Raw genomic sequence first — 20,867 nt, 5'->3', positions numbered from 1 at the left:
TCATTGGGCAGAGGTTTCAGTCCCGGCAATATCCGCGGTGCACATTCCTGGCGTGAACAACTGGGCCGCCGATTTTCTCAGCCGCAAGGGTCTCGTGGCGGGAGAGTGGTCCCTACATCCGGAGGTATGTATTCAGCTTTGCCGTCGTTGGGGAACCCCGGACGTAGATCTGCTAGCTTCTTGTCTCAACAGGAAAGTCCCACAGTTTGTATCCAGGTCTCGAGATCCTCTCGCAGTGGGCGCCGACACTCTGGCCATTCCTTGGTTGCAGTTCCAGCTCCCCTACCTGTTCCCTCCCCTGCCTCTTCTTCCCAGGCTGTTGAAGAAAATCAAGGCGGAAGGAATTCCAGTCATCCTCATCTCCTCGAATTGGCCCAGAAGGTCTTGGATCGCGGACATCATCAACCTTCTCGCGGACGCCTCCTGGAAGCTTCCAGACAGGGCAGATCTGCTGTCTCAAGGTCCGATTTGCCACCCCAATTCTCGACCGCTCAATTTAACGGCGTGGCTGTTGAGACCGAGGTTTTGAAACGATCAGGCTTTTCGGATCGAGTTATTCATGCCATGATCCGGGCCAGAAAGCCATCGTCTTCCAAAATTTATTACCGTACTTGGAAGGCCTATTTCACTTGGTGTGAGGCCAACGACATTCCGCCCATGCGTTTTTCGCTCCCTTCTGTCCTGGCGTTTCTTCAGGCAGGGCTTGATGCAGGCCTTGCCCTCAGCTCTTTGAAAGGTCAAGTTTCGGCGCTGTCCATTTTATTTCAGAAGACGTTGGCCTCCCGTCCTCGGGTCAAGACCTTCCTTCAAGGAGTGGCTCATACGGCTCCTCCGTACCGAGCGCCCGTAGATCCTTGGGATCTTAATCTGGTTCTCGAGGTTCTGCAAGGTCCTCCCTTTGAACCTCTCAGGGAAGTTTCCCTATCTCTCCTTTCATGGAAAGTAGCCTTCCTAGTAGCCATCACCTCCATCCGGCGCGTGTCGGAATTGGCGGCCCTCTCTTGCCGCTCTCCTTTCTTGGTACTCCACCAGGACAATGTAGTTCTACGGCCTCCGCCCTCTTTCCTTCCTAAAGTGGTGTCCACTTTCCACCTAAATGAGATATTGTTCTCCCGTCCTTTTGTCCGGGTCCAACTCACCCTTGGGAGCGCTCCTTGAACAAGCTGGACTTGGTCAGGGCGATGAAGGTCTACCTAGCTAGGACGACTCCTTTGCGGAAGACAGACTCTCTCTTCATCATTCCAGATGGGGCACGAAACGGTCAGCCGGCCTCCAAAGCGACTATTGCTCGCTGGATCAGATCGACAATTTTGGAAGCCTACCGCGTCAAACATCGATTGGCCCCTCCGGGAATTAGAGCTCACTCTACCCGGGCAGTGGGTGCCTCCTGGGGGGTGCGCCACAGAGCTTCCGCGCTACAGCTGTGCAAAGCTGCAACCTGGTCATCGCTTCACACGTTTGTGAAATTCTACAAAGTCCACACCTACACTTCGGCGGATGCCAGCCTAGGTAGAAGGATCCTGCAGGCAGCGGTGGTGAGTCCGCTGGCCTGATGGAAGTTTGTTCTCCCTCCCCAGGGACTGCTTTGGGACGTCCCATGGTCTCTGTGTCCCCCAATGAAGCGATAGAGAAAACAGGATTTTTAGGTTGCTTACCGTACAATCTGTTTCTCGGAGCCTTCATTGGGGGACACAGCACCCTCCCATGTTCTACAACTCCTGTTCTTATGGTTGTTAGTTGTTTACAGTTGAGTTGTCTGTTCTGTTTTTCAATCTATCCTGTTACTTCTACTGCTTTCTCACTAACTGAGGAATTTCCTGCCGGTCGGTGGGGTGTACATTGCGGAGGAGGAGCTAACTTTTTTTTGTGCATAGTGTCCGCCTCCTAGTGGCAGCAGCATACACCCATGGTCTCTGTGTGCCCCAATAAAGGCTCCGAGAAACAGATTTTACGGTAAGCAACCTAAAAATCCTGTTTTTTCTGTACATTACCGCAGATGGTTTAAGTGGCTCTAGGTTTGGAATAAGTCATGTTGAAAATGTTCGTTTTTCAATATTTTTGTTACTGTTTTAGATGACAGGCTCCAACGAATTTAAGCTCAATCAAGCCCCCGAGGATGGAATATCTGCCGTCAAGTTCAGTCCAAACACTTCCCAGTTCTTACTGGCTTCCTCCTGGGACTCTTCTGTCCGCCTGTATGATGTTCCTGCCAACACAATGAGACTGAAGTACCAGCATGCCGGTCCTGTCCTTGACTGCGCTTTCTACGTACGTATCTTCTGATAAGGTGTCTTTATTGTTTGGTGTGTGACTGTGACCAGTTACATAACGCGTGTTTGTTTTCTATCGTAGGATCCTACTCATGCCTGGAGCGGAGGCCTGGATCACCAGTTAAAAATGCACGACCTGAATACAGATGGAGGTAAGTGTGTGAAAAAGAAATGGAGTTTTATTAACTTTTGCCAGTGTGTTGTTTTTTTTTTTTTTTTTTTTTTTTCTCTGACGTGGCCATATGAGGACTTTTTTTTTTGCGGGGGGGTTTTGTATAACGCCATGTGTTTTACCATAAAATATACTGAAAGACAGAAAAAAAATCTAAGTGGGAAAAAATGGTAAAAACAAAGCAAAAAGCAAATCGGCGAATTGTTTTTGGGTTTTCGTTTTTATGGCCTTTGTTACACATGATCCTTCCTGTGCTTACGGCAATACCAAACCTGCATAGATTGTGAGCGGTAAAAAGAAATTTCAGAAGTTTGGATACTAACAAAAAAAATAAATATAGTTTGTATCTCCATTTTTCGATACCTGTTATGTTTTAAGTTTTCAGTGTATTGAACGGTGGGAGGTGTTTAAATGATACGAATTTGGGATCCCATATAATGTTTTGATGGTTTTTGTTTGATAGCATTTTTATTAGAGGGGACCTTTCACCATGTTTTTCGTGGTGAACTGGACACCCCATGAAATGTGGCTGCAGAGCGGAACACCAAGGTGTTGTTTTTTTTTTTTTATTTTGTTTAGTCCCTCTGTTGCAGAGATATTATTAATAATAATAATCTTTATACAGCGCCAACATATTCCGCAGCGCTTTACAATTCAACAGTTCATATACAAGACATAAGTAACAACATTCAAATTAATACAATAATTAAAGCAAAATAAGACGACCCTGCCCGTAGGAGCTTACAATCTACAGTGAGGTGGGGGAGACACAAAGTACAGGGGCTTATTTACAATGATGGTCCAGCCATCTTGAGGAAGTGGGGGATGGATAAAGGCTGCATCAGGTAGTCACCAGCCAGTTTTTGTTGTGCTGTTGCCTGCAGTGGAGTTTGATGTAGGGTTATTCTCGGATAAATAGGGAATGGGCTACACACGCACACATAAAAGGACTTTGATTAGGGAACATGATAGGCTGCTCAGATGTTTTTTGAGGGACCACCTAAAAGCTGTGTAAGTTGTGGATAGTCCTATTTTCCTGGGGTAGAGCATTCCATAGGATTGGTGCAACGAGGTAGGAGTTTTGGAGCCGGGAGTGGTAGGTACGGATTAGTGCAGAGGTTAGTCGAAAGTCGTTTGCAGAGCGTAACGAACAGGTAGGCCGATAAACAGAAATGAGGGAGGAAATGTAGGGGGATGTCGCACTATGGAGAGCTTTGTGGGTGAGAACAAGCAGCTTGAATTGGATTCTATAATGAATGGGCAGCCAGTGCAATTACTGGCACAGAACAGACGCAGCCGAGTACCGATTAGCCAGGTAGACGACCCTGGCTGCTGCATTAAGGATGGACTGGAGAGAGGAAAGTCGAGTGAGGAGGAGGCCAATTAATAGAGCATTACAGTAGTCCAGAGATATCGGCAGTCAAATATTTGGCACCTAATGAATTAAATTTAGTTACGTCCAAGTGGATAATGCATACATTAATATAGTTTTCACTGGGAGCGTGTACCTGCTTCCTGTATGTACCAATCCTAGGCAGGCAGCAACATAGAAGTTCAGATGGACCTGTGATGTCATCAGTGCCACATGACCTGAGGCCACAGGTACTGCAAGCCAGAGTGTGCAGCCTAAATAAGCACTGCACTGAAGATATATTACACACCTGGAGTTAATACCGCCACACTTTTGTGCTGTGTAGTATATCTTCAATGCTTACCGTATTTTTTGGATTATAAGATGCACTTTTTTCCCCAAAAAATTTTTGGGGAAAATGAGGGTGCGTCTTATAATGCAGATATACCTTATCGCCCGTGCTGGAGGAGGAAAGAATGGAGCGTTGCCGCAGGCTGGGATAAGGGGGTGTTCCTCTGCATCACCGAACACCCGCAGCGGCGCACATCGGAACACCCCCTCATCCCAGCCTGCAACCTGCAGCAACGCTCCACCCTTGCCTCCTCCATTGGTGACCCTGGGACCCCGCTTCACCGCAGCCACCCCTGTTAGCAATAAGACTCATGTATTATAAGAAGCACCACCATTTTATTAAGTTTTCCTATTTTTCTTCTCAAAATTTGTGGGCCGTCTTATAATCCGCAAAATACGGTATTTCGGCTGCACACTCTGGCTTGCAGGACCTGTGGCCTCAGGTCATGTGACACTGATGACATCATGACAGGTCCGTTTTGAATAAGTTTGCAACAGAGGCAAAATTAGAAAAAAAAGTTTTATTCTACTTTGCAAACCCTATTACATCGTATGTCCTGTTCACCATGAAAAATTTGGTGAAAGGTCCTCTTTAACCTTTTTATGACTTTGCTATTTTTCAGTTTCTCCCCCCCCATCAATATAGCTGGGCTTGTTTTTTGTAGGATGAGTTGTACTTTTGAATGACTCCATTGATTTTACCATATAGTGTACTGGAAGACGGGAAAATTTTTTTTCCAAGTTTGGTGAAATTGCAAAAAAAGAGCAATTTCACGATGTGTTTTTTTTTTTTTTTCTTCTCCATGTTCATTATACTGTAAAACTGACCTGGCAATATGAGTCCTCATGTCAGTACGAGTACGCAGATTCCAAACATGTATAGTTGTTTTTCTCCTACGCCTCACTGGGGGACACAGAGACCGTGGGTGTTATGCTGCTTGCCACTAGGAGGACACTAAGTAAACACAGAAAAAAGTTAACTCCTCCCCTGCAGTATACACCCTCTCGCTGGCTGGGAATTCCCCAGTTCTTGCTTAGTGTCTGTAGGAGGCACTTGGGTCTGGTTTCAGAACCCACCGTTTTTATTTTATTTTTGAATTTTCTGTAAATTTTTATTTTTTAATTAATGGAATGAAGGGGGCGACTGTTCCTTTCTACGGCCCACTCTCCCCCCCCGAACCAACAACAGGCAAGCACATGGAGTAACCCTTCACGTACCTTTCCTGTGACGAACAGGACTGATTCCTCTGACGATGGTTCCCATGATGGTTGAACGGATACGAGGGCAAGCGCAACAAGATTGCACAGGAGTGCATAGAGAAGGACCTGCACAGCGCTTTTTCGGATGCCCTGAATCAGCCCCAGAGCTCTCAATCCCCCTACCCAGAGGGAGGACCGATTGAGCATACCTCTTTAAGCTCTCCGTCCCCCTACCCAGAGAGAGGACCGATTGAGCATACCTCTTTAAGCTCTCCGTCCCCCTGCCCAGAGGGAGGACCGATCGAGTATCCCCCCATTCAAGAACTCCTCCAGCTCTGCTACATCAGCCCAGGAGGATAAGAAGAATGGACTTCGGCGCTGACTTAGGCACTGGAGTTGAGGTATGAGGTCAGGTCCTGCCCCCGGGAGAAGCGCTGACTTGTAGTCAGCGGCGGCGCCCCATTGCGGCCCCCCACATGCTCAGCATTTTCAGATGGCCCCAGAAATTTAGTCCCCGGCCTGCTAGGCCGCAATTTCAATAGCGCCGCCCCGCCCCCGGCGCCTACTGGGGGTAGGCCAAAAATTGAGCCCCCTGATTTTCCGGCCTACTAGGCGCAATTTGAATAGCGCCGCCCGCGCTATTGCCGCCGCCCCCCTCCTCTTGGCGCCTCTCGCTCCTAACAAGACGCGCAATTTTAATCTCGGGGGCCATGTCTGTTACCTCTGCTGCAGTTAACCCTTGCAGGAGCAGCCGAATACCGGGCGACGCCACAGGGCCACCGTTTTTCGTCCCGGGGGACATAACACAGGACCGAGGGTAAGCTGCATCTTCCCTCAGATTAAAGCTTAACCACTTCCCGTCACATTCTCTGCAGCTAGACTCTGCCGTTAACCCTTTCTGGAGCTGTTAAGAAATACACTGCGTTTTTTACCGTGTGTACCACTTGCAAGTCTGCCCTACCCAGTGCACAATCTAATCTGTTAAGCACGAACCGCACGGCCTGCGCCCAAACTGCGCCCCGACCTGTGCTCCAACGCCCCTCGCAGCGACTGCTGACGGGCTTCCTGTGCCTGGTACCCCTGAGTGGGATGCGCCCTGTCATGGTCGGTGGAGTCTCTGACCCAGGCTACTCTACCTCCGGGAGGACTATTTAAGTCAGGAGCCATACTCGTCCAAGGGATGGTCAGGTCTCTGAAAAAGCGGACACATGGCGCGTACCTTAGTCACGTTCGCGCTTCAGCATCAGCGACTCCTGTTTCTCGCTCGCCCCTTCTCTAGGTTCACAGGGAGCATGCCTCTAAATTCGTATCTTACGTGTCAGCCCCTCAGAATCCCCCAACTGATCAAGAGTCGCTTGATTCTCTTATAGAATCAGTCAACAGGATTCTGTAGTTGGACGAGGAAATTATTCCCGCTCCAACACTCCGTCTCATTTATGGAACAAGCGTGTGCGCTGTTGTTTACCAGCGTCCAGTAACATAGGGATTGGCCACATAAGTGGCTCACTGGGCAAAAGTATACTCTGGCTAAATACTCCAGACCTATTGAAGGATTGATTACAGTTCCCTCCGGTGAACCTCCTCTACCGTGTCTTGCTTCTACAACGCTCCTATCTGTTTTCTGAGGGTGCCTCAGTCAGAAACCCCTCCGATCGTCAAAATTGACTACTGCCGTTCAATATTTGGAAGCTTCAGGAGCGTTTTTTTTCTCCATCCTTCGTGGCAGTTTAGGTCACCAAGGCAAGGGCCGCTTGGGCAGAAGTCCTGATTATTTCATTCCAGGGCACCAATCTTCTCCGCAGGCAACCACTGTCGCCAGCCAGATGATTCACGCAGCGGTCTTTGTAGTAGACGCTTCTTTTGATACCGTCAATTGCGCGGCTCAATCTGCCGCTAATGCGATCTCCATTAGAAGAGCCCCAGGGCTCAGCGGCTGTTGGGCGCATGCCACATCGAAAAGATCGTTGACTTCCCCCCCCCCTTTCAAAAGGGTCGTCCTTTGAAGAGAGACTAGACCAGCTCATTTCTGACTTTACCAGGGGGGAGAAAGTAAATTCCTTCCTCAGTAAAAGGGCTGTTCAGCTGTTTTGCAACCAACAGCCGACACGTTTTCGATCATCTCGCATCATACGGACCTAACTGTTCTTGGAAATCCAGGCCTAGGGATTCTGGATCTGAGGGAGCCAGAGCTCATAGATCTACCCAATGACGGCAATTGGGTCAGGAGGCTGGTGTTCTTCGGAAGCAATATAGAATTTCTTCTCCCACTTCAACCCGGGGGTTTTACTTTCCTTTTCCCCCCAAGAGAAAGACAAGAGTCTTCCTTCGGGCTGTTCAGGCTCTGCTAAAGGACGGAGTCATCATTCCGGTGCCCCTTCACGAAAGGTTTTGTTTTTTTTATTCAGACCTTTTTTGTGGTTCCAAAAGAGGACTGGACGACACGACCCATTCTGGATCTCAAATTGTTAGATCAGTTTCTCAAGGTACGGTGGTTCCGAGTGGAAGTTCTCCCATCAGTTGTCGCTTCTATGGAAAAGGGGAGAGTTCCTAGCATCCACCGACATCAAGGACGCTTACCTTCACGTTCCGATCTGCCCGTCCCTTCAGGAGGTCCTGCGTTTTGCCACTCACGAGAAACACTTCCAGTTCTTGGCTTGTCCTTCGTACTCGCCACCGCTCCCAGGGTTTTTACCAAGGTCATGGCGGCTGTCATGGCCATTCTTCACTCTCAAAGAGTGGTAGTGTTACCGTATGTGGACGACCTGCTCATCAAGGGTCCGTCCCTTCCAGCCTGTGAGGAATCTGTGGATAACAGTAGATACACTTTCTCGCCTAAGGTGGAAGTTAGACTGTGAAAGGTCTTTCCCAGGATGACTCGCACTTCCCGCGAGTTCACCACCCTCCCTCAGGAGAGACCCAAGCCTTACAACAAGCAGCGTGGTCTCTTTTTCGACCAGTTTCTCACTCCATCCGTTTCACCATGGGAGTTCTCGGAAGGATGGTGACAGATGGAAGCAGTTCCGTTTTCCACCGTTCCACCTCCGTCCTTTACAACATGCGTTACTGTTAGCTTGGAACCAGAACCCGTTCTCCCCGGATCGTCGGATTCCTCTGTCCCTGCAAGACAGGCAAGCCCTCAGGTGGTGGACACTGAGGTCCTCCCTGAATCAAGGGAGGTCTTTACCCCCACTAAGATGGTTGATAGTAACCACTGACGCAAGTCTCCTCAGCTGGGGTGCGGTCTCTCGTCGCCACACGGCACGGGGTCATTGGTCAGCCTGAGAGTCACGTCTCCCCATTAACATTTGGTGACACGAACGATCACATTAGCTCTACGGAGTGTCCACCTCACCCCATCGGGTCTCAATCCGACAACGCCACGGTTGTAGCCTATATCAACCACCAGGGACGAACCCGGGACAGGATGGCCATGCACGAAGTGAGTTACATCTTCTATGGGGCCGTGAGCAACCATTCGCCCATCTCAGCAAGCCACATCCCGGGCTTGGAAAATTGGGTGGCAGATTTTCTCAGTCACCAAGGCATTGCCTCGGGGAAGTGATCTCTTCATCTGGAAATCTTTCAGCAGATTTGTCTTCGTTGAGGGACCCCAGATGTGGATCTCATGGCCTCAAGACTGAACAAGGTTCCTCGGTTCGTTTCCCGATCGTGCGATCCATGCACCATAGGAGCGGACGCTCTAGTTCTGCCATGGCACTGTTTCCGGCTCCTGTACATCTACTCCCCCTCTTCCCTTGCTTCCGAGGGTCATCAAGAAGAGCGGAGGGAGTACCAGTGATCCTAGTCGCGCCAGATTGGCCACGCCGAGCATGGTATGCAGAACTAAAACTGGTCGCCGACGTCCCCTGGCAACTTTCAGATCGTATGGACCTACTCTCGCAGGGCCCGATTTACCACCAGGGCTCCGAGGCCCGGTCTTTGACGCGTGGCCGTTGAATCCTGGTTTTTAACTCGGGCTGGGTTCTCTCACGTCGTGATCTCCACCATGATTGGTGCTAGGAAGCCTGTGGTCATGCGCATATATCACCACACCTGGACAACCTTTTTCGTGGGCAAGGTTCATGGTCAGTCACCTCTGGTGTTTTCCATTCTGGCCATATTAGAATCCCTTCAATCTGTATTTCGATCAGGCCTCGTGCTTTGCTCGCTCAAGGGCAAAATTTCGGCCTTGTCAGTGCTTTCCCAATTTGCCATCAGGCTTCAAGTCAAGATGTTCATTCAAAGAGTGTTTCATGTGGCGTCTCCTTATAGAATGGATGTGGTTAGGGCGCTGATACGGTACACCTCGCGGATGGTTCCCTTCCACAAGTCAGATGCCCTGTTCATGCTCCCAGAGGGGCATACGAAAAGTCTAGTTGCGTCATAAGCAACGCTAACAAGGTAGATTCGCATGGCGATACAGGAATCCTACCGTGTCAGGAACGCGCCTGTCCCAGCTGGGATTAAGGCGCACTCTACCCGGTCAGTGGGCGCCTCTTCGCCCATTCGGCACCAGGCCTAGGCAGACCAGGTGTGCAAGGCTGCGACTGTCCAGTTTGCATACTTTTTACAAGAAATTACGAAATTCATTCTCAGGCCTCTCCGCGAGGCTGCGACTTGGTCCAGTTTGCCTACCTTTACAAACATTGCCTAATTCATTCTCAGGCTTCTGCGGATGCAGCTCTCGGCAGACGCAGCCTGCAATTGGCAGTACCACGGGTTAACTCAGTGGTACATGGGGTATTGGCAGAAGTATGCTCCCCACCCAGGGACTGCTTTAGGACGTCCCACGGTCTCTGTGTCCCCCAATGAGGCGTAGGAGAAATAGGGATTTTTGTGTACTCGCCGTAAAATCCTTTTCTCCGAGCCAATCATTGGGTGACACAGCACCCACCCTGTTTGGCCTATTGGTTCACTGTAGCATTTTTAGGTTTTGACAGTTATGATTGTCATTCGTTCAATACTCCTGCTTTTTTTTCACCGAACTGTGGAATTCCCAGCGAGCGAGAGGGTGTATACTGCAGGGGAGCAGTTAACTTTTTTTTTCTGTGTTTACTTAGTGTCCTCCGAGTAGCAAGCAACATAACACCCACAGTCTCTGTGTCCCCCAATGATTTGGCTCGGAGAAAAGGATTTTACGGTGAGTACACAAAAATCCCTATTTTTCTTTTTTTTTTCTGTCTTTAATGCGGTGAAAAGATAATGCCAAAATTTGTAAGATAAAAAAAGCTTTCTCTTGCGTCGCCACTAAATGAGCGACTTTGCCTTTTTTAGGGTCGGGTATCATGAAACCCGACTTTCTCAAAAGTCGAGTCGAACAAAATCGGCTGACTATCGTGAAAAGTCGAAGGCCCAACTGAAACACGAAACCCAATGCAAGTTAATGGGGAAGCAAAGTCTGCAGGGAGTGGAGGACAGTAAACACACCCACATGCAAGTGCGCAAAATCTCTCTCTCTCTCTCTCTCTCTCTCTCTCTCTCTCTCTCTCTCTCTCTCTCTCTCTCTCTCTCTCTCTCTCTCTCTCTCTCTCTCTCTCTCTCTCTCTCTCTCTCTCACACTCACTCACACACACACACACACACACACTCTCTCTCTCTCTCTCTCTCTCTCTCTCTCTCTCTCTCTCTCTCTCTCTCTCTCTCTCTCTCTCTCTCTCTCTCTCTCTCTCCAACCCCCCCCCCCCCCCATGCAAGTGCGCAAAAAAAATCTCTCTCTCGTCACGTGCAAGCATTCTCGGAAATCCGACTTTGGCACTCGTTTTGCCGACCGCATGGCCGACTTCACGCTGTGGTCGGGTTTCGGTCGGCGAAACCCTACTTTGCCATAAGTCGGTGACTTATAAATCTGGCCAACTTTTGTATTTAGCAACCAGGCTCTTGCTTAAAAAACAAACCCCCTTTTAATATTGCACGTCTTATATTATGCAACAAGGTATGTCACCCCCCAGTAAAGGTGTTGCAGCACTAAATAATTTGGAGCATAAATCTAAGTTTTCATTAGAATACGGAATACCTTGCCGATTGCTGGATCGTGACAGTATGGCTGCGGGGCTTCTCATTTGTACTTATTGATGATTCCATATACCACAATCCTATAGAGAATTAACCCCTTTACTTCCAAGGGTGGTTTGCACGTTCATGACCGGGCCAATTTTTACAATTCTGACCACTGTTCCTTTATGAGGTAGTAACTCTGAAACGCTTCTATGGATCCCGGTGGTTCTGACATTGTTTTCTCATGACATGATGTACTTCATGTTAGTGGTAAAATCTCATTCATATAACTTGCGTTTAACAAAAAACTTAAACATGTGGGAAATGTTACTTATTACTTTACATCAGCACAATTTGGGAACCAAAATTTTTTTTGTTAGGAAGTTATAAAGGTTAAAAGTTGACCAGCGATTTCTCATTTTTACAACACCATTTTATTCTTAGGGACCACATCACATTTGAAGTCACTTTGAGGGGTCTATATGATAGAAAATACCCAAAAGTGACACCATTCTAAAAACTGCACCCCTCAAGGTGCTCAAAACCACATTCAAGAAGTTTATTAACCCTTCAGGTGCTTCACAGAAATTTTTGAATGTTAAAAAAAAAATTAAAAAAAAAAAATGAACATTTAACTTTTTTTTTACAAAAAAAATTTACTTCAGGTTCAATTTTTTTTTATTTTACCAATGGTAACAGGAGAAATTAGACTGGAAAAGTTACTGTGCAATTTGTCCTGAGTACGCTGATACCTGATATGTGTGGGGGGGGGACCACTGTTTGGGCGCATGGTAGAGCTCGGAAGGGAAGGAGCGCCGTTTGACTTTTTCACTGCAAAATTGGCTGGAATTCAGATCGGATGCCATGTCAGGTTTGGAGAGCTCCTGATGTGCCTAAACAGTGGAAACCCCCACAAGTGATTCCATTTTGGAAACTAGACCCCCCAAGGAACTTATCTAGATATGTGGTGAGCACTTTGAACCCCCAAGGGCTTCACAGAAGTTTATAACTTACAGCCGTAAAATTAAATAATCATATTTTTTTCCACAAAAATGATCTTTTCACCCCCAATTTTTATTTTCCCAAGGGTATCAGTACCCCAAAAGTTATTGTGCAATTTGTCCTGAGTACGCTGATATCCCATATGCGCCGTTTGACTTTTTTTTTGGCTGGAATTGAGATCGGACGCCATGTCGCGTTTGGAAAGCCCCTGATGTGCCTAAACAGTGGAAACCCCCCAATTCTAACTCTAACCCTAGCCCTAATGGGAAAATATAAATACATTTTTTTTTTTTTCTTTATTTTATTATTTTTCCCTAACTAAGGGGGTGAAAACAGGGGGTTTTTAATTTACTATTTATGGCGATTTTTATATTTGACAGCTGTTGCACGCTAAGACGCTTTTTATTGTAAAAATAGTTTTTGCTTCACCACATATGAGAGCTATAATTTTTCCGTATTTTGACCCACCGAGTCATGTGAGGTCTTATATTTTTTGCGGGACGAGTTGACGTTTTTATTGGTACCATTTTCGGGCATGTGACCTTTTTTGATCGCTTTTTATTCCGATTTTTGGGACCCAGAATGAACAAAAACCAGCATTTCATGAATTTCTTTTGGGGGGTTGCGTTTACACCGTTCCGTGTGCGGTAAAATTGATGAAGCGGTTTTATTCTTCGGGTCAGTACGATTACAGCGATACCTCTCTTGGCGCTTTTATGCAATGAAAACAATTTTATATAAAAAATTATGTTTGCATCGCTTTATTCTGCGAGCTATAACTTTATTTTTTTCGCTGATGACGCTGTATGGTGACTTGTTTTTTGTGGGACAAGATGACGTTTTCAGCAGTACCATGCATATTTATATGCGTATTTTTGATCGTGCGTTTTCACTTTTTGTTCGGCGGTATGATGATACAGCATTATTTTTTGCCTCGTTTTTTATTTTTTAAGGGGTTCAATAAAGGGGTTAACTAGTGGGACAGTTTTATAGGGCGGGTCGCTACGGACGCGGCGATACCAAATATGTGTACTTTTATTATTTTTTTTTGTTTGTTTTTTTTTTGTTTTCAAAAAATGAATTTATTAGGGAATATTTTTCTTCTAATTTAGCGAATTTTTATTTTTTTTTAAATTTATTTTTACACTTTTTTTTAACTTTATTACACTGTTCCAGGGGGGACATCACTGTCATGGGTCTCAGGGAAGCACGGCGGGAGCCCCCTTCCTACGCGCTTCTCTTCTCTCCTTTGCCGCCGGTACACTGCGATCATGTTTGATCGCAGTGTCCTGGGGGTTAATGTGTCTGGGGCGGTTCCGTGACTGCCCCTGACACACAGTGCCGGGTGTCAACTGTGATAATCAGCTGACACCCGGCCGCGATCAGCGGCGCTCCCCCCCCCGTGAGCGCCGCTGATCGCACTAGACGTACTATTCCGTCCTTGGGAATTAAGTCCCAGGTCACATGGACGGAATAACACTTCTGATGTAGGAAAGGGGTTAATTAAGTGGTGGTGCATACGAGGACATCACTCCATTCAAACTGGTAACCAAGGGAACACTAGAGCACCGTTTTCGGTATTGGCGAAGTGTATCCTTTGGGTTAAGTGGCTTTAAGGTCTCGACCCTCTTTAGGACCAGTAAAATAATGGGCCATAAGTGCCATTTATATAAATATAGCGTTGTTAGCCAGTGACTTGTGAATAGACCTGACCAGTATGTCACATAAAGTAAGATTTCATAGTCGTGGCCCGAGGGCGTTATTTATTTATTTTTTACATTTTTTTTCTTGCAATGTTTGTTTTGCAGAAACCGTGGTTGGGAGTCACGATGCCCCCATTCGATGCGTGGAGTTCTGCCCCGAGGTGAACGTTATGGTGACGGGTAGTTGGGACCAGACGGTGAAATTGTGGGATCCGCGGACGCCATGCAACGCAGGAACGTTTTCTCAACCTGATAAGGTTTGCTTGCTCTTTTTATATATTGGGTTTTAGACCTGTTTGCTGCAATTTTATCCTTTTTTTTTAAACATTAGGCAGCGTTTTATTCTCTTGTAAACTTATTTGAGTTCTGCCGCATTGCTGCCTGCCTTCCATCATATTTCGCTATTTGTGAAGCGTAAGTTCTGTGCTCGGCTAAAACCAATTGTTTCTTCCGCAGACCTCACATAAGATTACAGCGCGAGCATTTAAGTTATTACATCCTTTTCTCCTTCATATTTTCCGCTAAGTTACTGTGTCAAGATGAAGCAGGAAAGCTTTTCCTTCCACTAAATCAACACGGCGCTTCTGTGCCTGTGCTTCCCTCTTAAATATACTGACCAGTTTGGAGCCATCATTACAGGGCCTGCACTCCATCTAAATGGCCGTCATTTTTACCCCATCACGACTGAATCTACTTCTGGCGAGACCTTTGTGCGGAGCAGAATAATTGCATTGTTTCTTGGTTTGATTTATGGGTGTATGTGGCCAGTAAAAGCCGGTGATGAATAGCTGACAGGACGGCGCATAATAGACGGCCACTGGGAAACCGCCTACCTATTGGCTCAAACAGAGCGGCACGTCAGGTTTCTTCATTTTCTGTTTTTTTTTTTTTGGTTTTTTTTTTTATAACTTTCATACTCCTGATATGTGTCCACCCACTCGACGGCTTGACACCATGGTTTGGGGTGATGGATGAAACCGGTGGCTAAAAAGACTACTTCCAATCCAGGTGTGACACCAGTTTGTAAAGAAGATTTAGCATTCTCCAAGAGATTGTTTCATTACAACTGTTCTTTCGTCTCCCCCCTCCTCCTGCACTTGTGCTATGGTCGCTGTATGTCTTGGTAATGGTGGCAGCCGTCGTACCTGTGGCATTAGGGTAAAGTGGCCAGCGCCACCGCATTCATTTGTAATTTTTCCTGCTGCTTACACGGGTAACACTCGCTCTAGTTCTTTCACTTGTCTTTACGCCGTACTGTTTCTTACGTTTTCGCAAGCAATCTAAGAGGCCTCTGTGCAGCATCCCCTTTTGTATTTCAGTATAGCGGGCACAAGGTGGTGTGTGATTTTCTATACTGAAAACCCTACATTAATTTTAGACCCCATAAGGGACCCTCTAGATATAATCGGACCCCTAAGGGGGGGGCGCTGATGGAAATCCATCTTCTGTCACTTTAAAAAAAAAAAAAAAAAAAATGCTGTAACTTTTTATTTTTTTTTTCTTTCATAAAGTGATACAACTTAAATACACCTGGCTATAGTTTTTGGGGTCCATCATATAAATTGGGCTTTTTTTCTTTTTCTCCCCTGTATCTATGGATGCACATGAAATGCTTGTGTTAGCTTGGCATAACTTTAAAGGGTTTGTGAAATTTCAATCTATCAGTAAAAATCTAAGTCAACCACCCTCCACCTATCTGGGGCTGATCTGATGCTACTAGAATTCCTTGTCCCACACAGCCAACACTCTATTGCTTTGGTGAACCGCCTCTGTCAGTGATCGGCTGCAGCTGGTTACACGTCACGTCTACTTTTAAGGACATCATCAGAGATTTTGGTCACTACTTCTTTCTGCAGGGCTGGAAGGACCTAATCAAGGCTAAATGTAAGAACAGCACCAAATTACGTGACCAAAAACATTGGTGCACTTTGTGACTTGCTGCCGTGCAACTATTTTACAGCTGCGCTGTTGCTTTAAACACATGCAAGTCAGTGACGACTTGCAGCCGGCGGCAGAAAATTCGACTCGCTTGGAAACATTAGCATCTGTGTCACGGTAGGTTGCAGGTCGCAACATGACACCATTATTAGATACAATGTTGCAGTATGACCCTGCAATCTCAGTGTTGCTCTGCAGACTCCGCAATATTAAGATTCCACAGCAGGTTCAATGCTTTCTCTCCTGGCTCCCACCATTGCTGTATCATAGAGCCTGGAGAATAAGTATACAGGTCCAATAGATCGGTATCTGGGAAGAAACTAAAAATCTCTGGGTTAGGGCGGTTTCTACTACAATCAGGCGAGGGGGTGCCATTTGGGCTTTGTGGGCTAAAATTATGTAAACTGCTCTTTACTGGTTGTTCTTGTACGTTGGCCATCATAATGAATTCTCTCCTAACCTTCATTGTGCTTCTACCGTAGCCGCTGTAGTAGACCATGTTTATAACCGCACTGCCATGCGCCGTGGATGGATGCAGAATCTTTGACAAGTTCAGTAATTGACTTTCTTTGTGCACAGCTCCCAGGCTCGAGAGCTTATGGTGTGAATTGATGACATGAAAATATTTTGCAGCTTTTTTTTTTATGAAATACTGTGGGACTTCTTGTCTTTTGCTGGCCTAGACGCAGAAACCTTAATTTACCAGCTGACCTCTCCAGCGCTGCGTTTTGCTTCATTTATCTTAGTTTGGGAACATGCTAATAAGATGTTGGCATTCTGTGCAGACTATATTCCTGTATGTTTTTTTTTTTTCCATCCTATATGCCGCCTCTTATAACTGTGTCGCCTCTTGTTTTTGTTTGATTCAATACTACATATTAAATATCTCTTTTCTCCCGTAGGTGTATACGCTGTCTGTGTCTGGAGACCGACTGATTGTAGGCACCGCTGGTAGAAGAGTGTTAGTATGGGATCTCCGGAACATGGGCTATGTGCAACAGAGACGTGAATCCAGTCTAAAGTACCAGACCCGGTGTATCCGAGCATTCCCCAATAAACAGGTATTTGGGAGAGGTCACCACATGCATTTATATGCAGTAGCATATATCCCAACTGTTAAAGGAAGCATGGTTTTACTACATGCAAAAATATTGATATTTTATATTACACTAGCTGAAGAGCCCGGCATTGCCTGGGCATAGTAACCAACTGTGGTTAGTTATAACAAATTATAATGATTATATTGCACATAAAAACCGTGCATCTAATCCTATCCTGTGTGATACTGACTGCTGAGCCATTTATCTAATACTATTCTGTGTGATACTGTCTGCTGAGCCATGTATCTAATCTTATCCTGTGTGATACTGACTGCTGAGCCGTGTATCTAATCCTATCCTGTGTGATACTGACTGCTGAGCCGTGTATCTAATCCTATCCTGTGTGATACTGGGCTCCCCCTGCAGTCTGTTTCAGAGGGTGGTCTGTGTTGGCACGGTAATAAATTGTGTTATTTCCAGCTTTACAGAAGGACGATAACACCATAGAAATGATAAGAATAATGGGCCTCGGTTACCACAACTGTCTACAAAGAAAACTGTTGCTGATAGCAACCAATCACAGCTCATTTTTCATCTTTTAAACAGCTCTGGGACAGCGTGGCGAGTTTTGAGTGGCGACTTTTGTGTTTTGACTTTTATGTGGCAAGGTTGGTGTATGTGTGGTGAAATGAGTGCTGAGGGTGGTATATGTGGTGAAGCACGTGGTAGTGTGTAGCGCATTTTGTGTGTGTGTTCATATCCTTGTGTGTGGTGAGTATCCCATGTCAGGGCCCCACCTTACCAACTGTACGGTATATACTCTTTGGCGCCATCGCTCTCATTCTTTCAGTCCCCCTTGTTCACATCTGGCAGCTGTCAATTTGCCTCCAACACTTTTCCTTTCACTTTTTCCCCATTATGTAGATAGGGGCAAAATTGTTTGGTGAATTGGAACGCGCAGGGTTAAAATTTCACCTCACAACATAGCTTATGATGCTCTCGGGGGCCAGATGTGTGGCTGTAGCTGTGACGGTGCAGATGCCAATCCCTGACATACATACTTGCATACATACACACCCACATTGAGCTTTATATATTAGATTTCTTCCTAGTTGCTTTTGCAACATGATATTATGCATTCTCTCCTCTTTAGGGAAAAAAAAAGTTGAAATTTACTAAATTTTTCATTGCATGTGTTGCCTGTTGCACCAGTCTATTAACACTTTCATGTTTTAGAAAAAAAAAAGTGAATTCTTAATGGTTTACATGGGCAAGGCCAAATTCTGATAGCTGAGTAAGGACTATGATGTATAAACTGGCTGTGTGTCGCCGAACCCAAACTCAATAGACTATATGCCCATGAGGCTGTTGGGTTCTGGGTCAGGAGACTCGCGGATTCTCCATTAGAATACGGCCTAATGCTTCTATCGATTTTTTTTTTTTAATTATTTTTTTTGTTTATTTATTTTTTTTTTTTGCGGAATATTGATTCAAGATGAAGGATTTGCAAATGTTAAATAAGGACATGTTTTCTTTTCAGCTGTTTTTTTTTTTTTATCTTTATGTCAATTTGCAGGCTTGCAATGCTATAACGGTAACTTTTTGAAGCCAGAATTCTACTGTAATTAAACTGTTAAATATTTCAGAAACTATAGTCAAAACTGAAGTCCTATTCTTAATCGGCACCATAAACTTAATATACAAACATTCAGACATTGTTGACACAAACCCTGTATACCAGTGAAATGAGCCAGGCACAGAGAGATGAGTCCACTCGGTCTCTCTTTGGCTTCTCTCCCGTCTGCTTAATCGACAGGTCCACCCATATGTACCCTAGGGAGAGACAGAGCAACTAGAAGGATAGTAGTCTTTTTGTCTCTGCACCTGGGCCATTTTGCAAGTTTTTCTCCTTGGATATGCACATTGCTTGAAAGGATTTGACATTACAGAAAATTTCTCGATTTCCTGTTGCTTGTGGTTCTCTCAGCATCTCTTTTTAAAGGGTGTTATGTATCTCACTACTTTTGATGTAGAAGATTTGCCACTGATGCTTTTGTCGGAAACTTACCAGCTCACCTAACCTGTTAGGATACATGTATGATACCTGTGCAGCAGCCGACAGATGCCACCTCTTACCTCCATGTGGGAGGTCTGGATTACTCCTGAACTTTTCCATTTAGATTATTGTAATCCGCTCAAGACCTCGTTTTTTTATTTCCCTACCATAACTCCCATTTCTGTTTGTCGCAGGGCTACGTGTTGAGCTCCATTGAAGGCAGAGTTGCTGTAGAGTATTTAGACCCAAGCTTGGAAGTCCAGAAGAAGAAATATGCCTTCAAGTGTCACCGGCTGAAGGAGAACAACATTGAGCAGATCTATCCTGTGAACGCCGTGTCCTTCCACAGCGTCCACAACACCTTCGCTACAGGTCCGTTCACCTGCCCCCACCAGAAGAGATCTTGCACCACCTTGTACCCAGTTGACTTCCTACATTACTGCCCTTTTGTAATGGTGCTGTTGTCTTGTGACCTGATATATAATGGTGCTAACTTCTCCTCTCCTTAAATTCTGCAGGTGGCTCAGATGGTTTTGTTAATATTTGGGATCCTTTCAACAAAAAACGTCTGTGCCAGTTCCACCGCTACCCTACAAGTATCGCCTCCCTTGCCTTCAGCATTGACGGCAGCACTCTGGCAATCGCTGCCTCCTACATGTACGAAATGGATGACATTGAACACCCCGAAGATGCTATCTTCATACGGCAAGTGACAGACGCCGAGACAAAGCCCAAGTGAGGCAGCTTCACCTGCCTTTCCTCCCCCAGCACCAAGATTTTTTATTAATTTTCCCTTGCCTCATGAATAGCGTTATTGATGTTAAGGACAGATAACTATGGCTGACTGTAGGGCTGGGGGAGATTTTATCACATCCTCCCAAGCTTTCAATATCCGTCAGTTGATAGACGTCTGACAGATAAAATTATGCTCAGTTGTTTTATACAGAAGCGTGTCGACCTCCTCTGCATTTCTTGCCCTTCATTATTTCACCTGGAGGACTCTGACAGCTATAAGATTGTCTGTCTGCTGGTCACAGTGTTCAAGATCTTTTTCGTGTCACTTCTTTTCTGTTTCTTTCAATGTTGCAGTTTCTATTTTGTTACTTTTTCCTCTGTATATAACACCCAACTTTCCCTTACATTGATGGATATCTTTGTAAATAAGACCAATAAATATGGAATCCCTTAGTAAATTGTGTGTGATTGCACTTCTCACTCTGTTTTAATGCCTCGTGCCACCTGCTGAATCTAGCTTTATTAGGGTGTGTGCACACGCTGCGGATTCTGCTGCGGATTTTGCAAAATCCGCAGGTCAAAATACCTGCGGTTTATCTGCAGATTAGCCTGCGGTTTTCCCCTGCGGTTTGACACCTGTACAATGGAGTAGGTGTGAAACCGCTGCGGATTCCGCACAAAGAAGTGACATGCTGCGATTCTGAAACCGCAGCAAATCCGCGCGGAAAAATACGCACCGTGTGCACTGCGGTTTTTGTTTTGCATTGAAAATAAAGGTACTGTACACCGCAGTAGAAACTACAGCGGATCCGATCACAGGACCAAAACCGCTGCGGATCCGCAGCAGAATCCGCAGCGTGTGCACACCCCCTTAGAGTGGCATAATATAAATCATTTTCAAATATATAAAATATGTAAATATTATATAGATGATGTAATTAGTAAGAAAATACACAAGAATAAAATGCTAGTAAAAAAAACAAAATTCATGACTTATTTTCTTACAAGCTTCTTACAAAAATAAGACTGTTTGAGGCCTTTATATTGTAGATAGA

At 45.7% G+C, this 20,867-nt stretch overlaps 1 protein-coding gene across 2 annotated transcripts in view; it reads left to right on the top strand.

The window, feature by feature from the left end:
* Window positions 1-20,270, top strand: part of BUB3 (BUB3 mitotic checkpoint protein) — a 31,282-nt gene extending 11,012 nt beyond the window's left edge. For both annotated transcript variants that reach the window (XM_073546433.1, XM_073546434.1), the window contains exons 2-7: window positions 2,074-2,268; window positions 2,353-2,422; window positions 14,149-14,300; window positions 16,884-17,042; window positions 19,272-19,449; window positions 19,596-20,270. In XM_073546433.1, coding sequence (XP_073402534.1) covers window positions 2,074-2,268; window positions 2,353-2,422; window positions 14,149-14,300; window positions 16,884-17,042; window positions 19,272-19,449; window positions 19,596-19,816 — 975 coding nt within the window. In that variant the 3' untranslated portion in view covers window positions 19,817-20,270. The remainder of the gene's footprint in view (window positions 1-2,073; window positions 2,269-2,352; window positions 2,423-14,148; window positions 14,301-16,883; window positions 17,043-19,271; window positions 19,450-19,595) is intronic.
* Window positions 20,271-20,867: the final 597 nt, after the last annotated feature.

This window comes from Dendrobates tinctorius, unplaced genomic scaffold, assembly GCF_039654945.1.
Source record: "Dendrobates tinctorius isolate UK_male_01 unplaced genomic scaffold, ASM3965494v1 ptg000147l, whole genome shotgun sequence".
Classification (NCBI taxonomy): Eukaryota; Metazoa; Chordata; class Amphibia; order Anura; family Dendrobatidae; genus Dendrobates; species Dendrobates tinctorius.
Note: the sequence above shows the minus strand (reverse complement) of the source record. Positions and strands in the feature narration are given on the sequence as shown.